We start from the raw sequence: 7,709 nt of genomic DNA, 5'->3' as shown, positions 1-7,709 counted from the left end.
TCATCATTACAATTAAATCAGTTTATGAAATTTACTTTTATTTATTTGTATCCAATGCCAAATTACGAAAAAATTTCTTGAATCCGTTAAATTGTTGAAACACATTCAAAACATTTCTTTCTTTACTAGCTTTCAATAAAAGCAATGTCCGCAATTAGTTGAGATCGCATGAGAACCAAAATCGCTCATCACATTTTATATTAAATCAAATTTACTTGTAATTTATCATATGAATCAAAATCATACTATCAGTTAGACCACAACAGAATAGATCAAGTAACATTTCATTATATATGCATGAAAAATGATAGAATAATTACCTCTCTAGCAAAAGATCAATCAAATACAATACGCATGAGATTTTTAAAAATACTAGTAAGAAATGAACTCACCTCTAGCGGATACAAACCCCCAAAAATTTGATCCCTCTTAATATCAACTAGATCCCATAGTGTAAAGTTATAAGGTCAATACCAAATTAATAAAAGTTATATTAATCACTCCATAATTTATGTCCAAAAAGGATCAAATAGTAATTAAGACCCATGAAAAGGTTTCACATAGATTCATGACTAACTTTAGCAATTTATCAAAAATTTATAACATTTTCTAGCAATTTTTCACTTGTTAACAATTTATGGAAACTTCAGGCGGTTAAATACAACTATTCATGCCTGTCTGTGATCCTGCTTTTCCTAGATTGGACCTGTTTGCAAATTCTGAAAAGAATAGGGGTCCGAACAAACTTTTTCCTCCCAATTATAACTCGGTTTCACAGTATTTGGACAAGTCCACGATTTCGGTGAATTTAGGGATCTGGAGGTAATTTTTTCTCAGTCCAAAACCAATATCCCTTTACTCAATCGTATATATTAGTAAGGTCTAATTGACTTAGGAACCAAAAAATAATTTTCCTCTCCCCCTATTTCTGGTCTCTCCTCTGTACACGATCATCTTTTTCCTCTTTTCTTTCTTTTTTCCCCGCTCGTTTTTTTTTCCTTCTTCTTTTTGGTAGCCACACAGACCGAGCTCCCCTATAGTTTATGATTTGCATAAAGGTTCTTACTTCACAATTATTTTATCTTTTAATAGTTCATTTAGTAAAATAGGTTGTCATCTTATATTCATTTTTTTTCATATTACAGTCGATTGTACATACGATTCTCCATACCATTTTTTGCATGAACATTATTGAGATGTTGATTATCCCTCCACATATCCATCCAATCCTCAATTAAATTTGGAGCAAACTCGCCTAATCTCCCCCTCTTCGCCCACCTTCACACCAATCATACCCATTTTCACAATTGACCGCACAAAATCCGACCCGAACTCGAATTCGGATCCGGACCTGGGCAACCCAACATAGGAGTCAATAACCGCTTTCATTGACGGGACGGTATATAACTTAGCATCGGTTTCTATGACCGCGAACCCCGTCCGGATGTTCTTGAGGATCTTGGTATCGAACCTCCGCTCGCTGCCGTGATCGAGAGGGACCCGAACCAAAATGTCGCCGCCCTTCGGGCACTTGGATTGGAGCTCCGGCAAGAATCTCGGGTTTATTAGCGGTCGGGCCTGCCGCCCGGTAAGAAGTCGTAGAGCCTCCGTTCTAGGAAGAAGCATGCAGTAGTGCCAATAGTATGTGCAGCTGGATACGGAGAAATATTCACTCGGGGTTAGAAAACCAAGTAGAAACTGGGAATCACATTTTTACCCTTCTGAATACCAACTTAGCTTACCAGGACTCTCATCAAAACTAGTGAAGGGGAAAAGGCGAGTAAAATGCTTAGAATGTGAAAAACCTACACAATCTGTACAATTGTAGAGCTTACTTAAGCGCATAAAGTGCGGAGAGATTCAATCTTTTATGCATTTGTGTAACAACTAAGTGCAATGCGCTAATATGATGTTAGTTACATTCGATTTATATCTCAATGGTAAGCAATGCGGTGTGAGTAGTCGGCGGATGGTTTTGTCACTGAAAGGGTTTCGATTCGCTTTGGCACAAATCCAAGCTTTAAAGCATACTGGGAACATCGTTGATCTAAATCCTATAGTGAGATTATGGTGATTTTAGATGTGTGTAATGTCAGCGATACACTGATCAAGGCCCGTGAAGGGACACAACGGCTGATTGAATCGTTTGGGCTGTTCTATCCAACAGGCCTGTAGAAGTTGGGCCGATATACTTCACCAATGAAAAGATTAAAAAAAGGACAAATTTTCAAAACCAACCTATTTACAAATTTAATCGCAGAAAACAACCCATTTCAAATTTAATTGCAAAAACCGACCTGGTTTCAGCCTTGACACTGAAACCAGGTCGGTTTTTGTGAAAAAACTTTCGAAACTTCACGGGAATTGAACTCCCGTGAAGTTTCCCAGTACAAAAAAAAATTTAAACTACGAAACTTCACGGGAGTTCAACTCCCGTGAAGTTTCGGATAAAAATTTTCAAAAACCGACCTGGTTTTTGCTCCAGGGCTAAAACCTCGGTTTTTGCAATTAAATTTGAAATGGGTTGTTTTCTGCGATTAAATTTGTAAATAGGTTGGTTTTGAAAATTTGTCCTTAAATTTTTTTTTTTAAAGAAACAACAACGTTTTCTGGAGTGATTTACCACTGAGAAGCACGAGATCCTTCTCCGATAATCCCTTTTCGGCAAACTTTGCTCTGATCAATGCAATCGAGTCCTGCAGATCCGGCATGCTTGCCGCATCGGCGACGTTGGAGACCAGGCCATCTCTTCGGCCCGTTGGAACTCGATAAAATGGGCCTTGGCTCTGCAATGGTGGATTAAACTCTCACGTTTTAGCTACTAACCATTATCATTGACAATGAGTTGGTTAATTTCACAAAAGTAACATGAAGTTCTGGGTGGTTAAGCGCAAATTACCATAAACGTATTTTTATTTGAAAGCTCTTACTGAACTTTCAATTTCAGATAAATGCCGTGAAATATTCGAAAGTTATTGTCGACCACTTACGTCGTTCGGATGAAAGGTCTCAACTACCCTTTAAAGTATGTAAAGAAAAAGATGCTCAAAAAATGACATAACCGTCGATAAACATATGGTAATTTCGTGAGGGAAAAAAAAAAGTTCATGACAGTTTCTCTAATAAAAAAATTTTCAGGTAGTTTTGTGCAAAACCCCCCAAAATTAATGGAAGTTTGTTGAAATTTACTTTTAAAATAATTGATCAAAAAAATTATCGGAGAAGTAAGGTGAGGATTTTAGTACCAAGGCTATGGCATCTCTAGCAGCGAGAGCTACAATATCAGCACAGGAAACTACGCCAGGACATTGGGCTTCAAGTTGGGCTTTTGCGTTCTCTATAACGTCGAATCCTCTGAGCCCAGCGTGGTTCGGTGAGCTATTCTCTGGGCCTTGGTCTCTGGGCTTCTGGATCAGCACTGATCCATCACAACCCTGCATGATATTGACAAATCTTAGATGTAAAATGAAATATTTTTGTGAGTAAATGACATGTTTAAGGGATTTATTAACTAGACAAAAATAACTGAAGATATGAATAGACAGACTCAGAAAAAGTAAGTACAAGATGAATGGGTAAGACTAAAGAACAACCTAAATCTAAATTAAACCGGGATAGACAACTGATTTAGAGTATGACACCTAAATTCAAAAACCAATACTAACCTTTTCGTACTTTTTCCCAAGTCAGGACATCTTATTTACACAAAAAAATTGTCAGGACTATATAAATCAAAATTAATGACTAAATTTTTATATTGCGAGTCTAATTAGAACAGTGATTTCTCCATTGCTTTTGAAAGTGGGGAGAATCCATCTCGGGTTCATACCTCTATAGTTGTGCTTCAAGGATTTTCTACTCTTCAACGAGTGTAAAAATAAGAGCTTTCGAGATTGGAGGGGTTTCCTCCTCTTGGTAAGACAGTTGGGCTTTAACATGAAGTCAACCCAACTCAGACTCAAATTTCACGGATCATATATTTAAATGGGTTAAATAATAATATTGTGTAACTTCACATATATTTCGGTCCAAAATGCCCGAAACCTACGGGACATGTTGTATTATAAAATCATAACTTTCAGCCCTTGTCACAACTTCACAGTTTTAGTCTCACAACTTTGAAATTTTAGCCAAGTATAATTAAATAACTTTCATCGCCTGTAGTTTTTTATAAATTGAGTTTTGGAAAATGAATTAAAAATAAAAAAATCATCAAAGCAAAGTAGAGAGAGAGAGAGATCTCACTTGAACAATACAATCATGGTAATGAAGCCTGAGGAGGGCAGCCGGCATCGTCGGATCCAACCTAGCAGCCTCCTTAACGACTGACCTCACGATGAGCTCAGCTCTTGGGCATGTAAACGAGTAGAAACCCACATCAAGAAAACCAAGAGAAGTCCCCAGCAATTGCATGCACAAAATTAGCCCAAAGTTCTCTACTGAACTTGACCAAGACATGGGTTCGACAAAGAGGAGAGATCAAAGAGAGGAGTTTAAGGCACTCAGTTCAAAGCAGCGGTTACAATTTATAGTATCATTTGGAATACAGTGCAAATGTGTCACAAACTTCCATCGTAAGGGGGAGAGTAGAGCAAGTGGCAAGCAGTAATGTTTGTGAGTAGAGCAAGTGGCAAGCAGTAATATACAAACATTTTCCATGAAAAGGTAATAATATTTGGATGCGTTTTCTTTTGCACTCTCTGCATCCAAATTGGTGAGCTTACCCGTGAACATTTCCTTAAGTTAGATGAAACCACGTGAATTTTTTCTTAAAATTAATTTAGAAAGTGATGGAAGGTGGAGAATGGTCAAAGTTTAATTAATCATGCATTTTATTTACACAATTTTAGGGACTAAGGCTCTTTAATGTGCCCCCCTGAATATCCTACCTTCTTGATTGCACATTAATCCTACGAACGTAAAAGAAGCAAAAAAAAATATTAGTATCATCTCTTTATGCGCATCACATGTGTTCATAATATTGTGTTAGTAGTAAGTTTAGTCTCACATTAGTTACGAGGACAAACCTCACCCTCCTCTGCTTGTATATCTATATATATACACATTCAATATTCAATTCAAAAGAAATTTACCCAAGACTCTCACTCTCTCTCTCACTTTAACATGGTATCAGAGTTTGGTTTAGGGTTTCCCAAATAGTAAAAAATTTCCAAATAATTAAAATTTTCCCTTCTGTCGTTCTATATATATACACATTCAATATTCAATTCAAAAGAAATTTACCCAAGACTCTCACTCTCTCTCTCACTTTAACATGGTATCAGAGTTTGGTTTAGGGTTTCCCAAATAGTAAAAAATTTCCAAATAATTAAAATTTTCCCTTCTGTCGTTGCAGATCTCGGTGGAGATATGCTCAATCCCACAATCTTCACCGTAGGAGATCTGATTGGCCACCACGATCTCTGACCCCAAATTATCACCGCGATTTTTTGACACGATCTCCGCGAATTGAGAGCGATTTAATTGGAGATTTTGTTGAAATTTATATAACCATATATATATATATTTATATATATATATATATAGATATATATATATAATGAATTTATTTTAGGTTCGTGTTCCATTCTAACACTTCACAGTTCTATTTAAACCTACGGTTCCATTGCCTAGACCTTTGGTGTTTTTATCGTCAAATATATATATATATAATATATAATATATATATAATATAATATATAATATATATATATAATATATATATAGTATATAATATATATAATATTGTTCCGCGGAAATTCGTTGGCTTTTCTTGTTGGATTGATTCCGAATGTCATCTTGAGTTACAACTTTATGAGTTACAATAAAGATCTGGTGCTTTTTATAAGATCCGTTACAACGAAAATCAAAATAAAAATAAACAAAGATACAAATTTCTCCGTTTTGTGTCGAACGAAATCGCGAGCTCCTGTTTTGCGGATCGCATCGCGTTTGGTGGGATTCTGCCTGCGCCGGGTTGTTGCCGTGGACCACCGCAAGATCAGATCCGGTCGATCTACGCAGGTACGACGGTATTATTTCACCAAGGAAATAATAGCTGGGGAGATTGTTTCAACCAAGGAAACAATGCGTCCAGTCTCGGATGCTAAACCAAGCTTAGATCCGGAGTTAATGCCTGCGTAGATCTGAGAATCCCGGTTCCTTCTCGAGACACGCGCTGCCTTAGATTTGACGTTGATCGATCGCCGAGCACAGCAAGATCTGGATGAGCAAGTCCTTGAGGTCCAAAAGCTTGATCTTGTTAAGTTCTGAGTTCTTGAGTTCACAGGGACTTCGCACTCTCCAAAATTTTCTCAACCTCTGAAAATGAGCATCTCTAGGCCTATTTATAGGCTCTCTAAAACATGGCCCAGGCGAGAAAGAACAAATGCTGGCGCACTGTCGAGACACTGTCGGCAACTGTCGGCCGACCAGTCGGCTCGCACCTTTACTGTGGCCCAGGTGCACTTCAGAGGGTGGCCACCCATGGGTGGCCGCCACCCATAAGGTGGCTCGGTCAACACGCACACCATGGGGTGCTCGCCACCCCATGGGGTGCTGTCGGCCCACCCATGGGGTGGCTCGGTGCCGAGCCACCTCCGAGGTGCTGTTGGTCCTCCGAGCCACCCTAGTGCTCGTGCCTGCCGAGCCACCATGGGTGGCTCGGCCACTGCGCCATGGGGTGGCTCGCCGCAGGCCCGAGCACCCGCGTTGGTGAGCTCGGCTTTAGCGAGCCACTCGGGTTTTGGCTTTGGCCGATTTGTCCGGTGTGTGGCGCCCGTTGTGTTGCGTTGTCCAGTTTTGTCCGTGATTCGGATTATTGAGATCTGATTGGTTATGCATGATTTGGCAGTAAGTCTGGAGTCCTGATTTGACAGTAAATCCACTTCTGAGTTAGAAGTACCAAAACCGATCTGATTCGAATCGTGATCTGTCCAAGTATGCCCTTCGGTTGGATGACTTCGTTGAATTCTTGACACTTGTCTTGATTCCCCGAACGCGTATGATGCATTCCATCGCTTGATGGCGATCGTCGATCTCGTCGCCTCGTTGGGTCGTCGGAGTTTATGTGCCGAGCTGACAAAAAGGGAGCATATAAGAGCAATTTTATATGCCTACAGATACCCGCCCTCCAATATTTCAAGGTCTCGTTCTTTTATCAGAAGAGTCTGAATACTTTGGATATGCATGTCCGCAACCTTCAGTCGTGTAATGGGACCTTGGAATGAACTCCGTCTTGATTACCTTCAATCTTCCAGGTTATCGTGGGCTTTGTCGAATGAGCTGTAAGAGTTCCGCGGTGCTGCAGTTATTGTCTGACAGCAGTTGTCGGAAATTTGAACTTGAAGTCAAATTCTGATTCGAGTCTTAGCTCTAGAACTACCATCGAATTGACTGGCGTTGAGTCTTTATTTGTGACGCGTTGTCCGGCGATCCAGGCTCTCTTTACAACCGCTGTGCGCAGGCGTTTGTGTGTGAGTTATCCTTAAAAGATATTTTTTTAGATAAAAATACTCTCCAGAAACTTCTGACAACCAAAATTATGGAAGCAGTTTATACTCATGATAACCTTATGGAGTAAGAAGAACAGTTTATATCTCGATACTTTTCGGAGTATATTAAGAAGCAAGTTTATACTCGTAGTACTTTCGACGTAAGAAGCAGTTTTATACTCGTATACTTTTCGAGTATTGGCAACGCATTGAAAT

General features: G+C 39.2%; 1 protein-coding gene across 1 annotated transcript; it reads right to left on the bottom strand.

Moving 5' to 3' along the window:
- On the bottom strand, nt 1,119-4,459 carry LOC109829410 (peroxidase 43-like). The gene is given in 5 exon segments (XM_020396536.1): nt 1,119-1,574; nt 1,577-1,651; nt 2,624-2,786; nt 3,246-3,434; nt 4,246-4,459. Coding segments are annotated over 5 exon segments (984 nt in total). The 5' UTR covers nt 4,459; the 3' UTR covers nt 1,119-1,230.

Source organism: Asparagus officinalis, chromosome 2 (assembly GCF_001876935.1).
Source record: "Asparagus officinalis chromosome 2, Aspof.V1, whole genome shotgun sequence".
NCBI classification, from domain to species: Eukaryota; Viridiplantae; Streptophyta; class Magnoliopsida; order Asparagales; family Asparagaceae; genus Asparagus; species Asparagus officinalis.
This window is presented reverse-complemented; position numbering and strand designations above follow the sequence as displayed.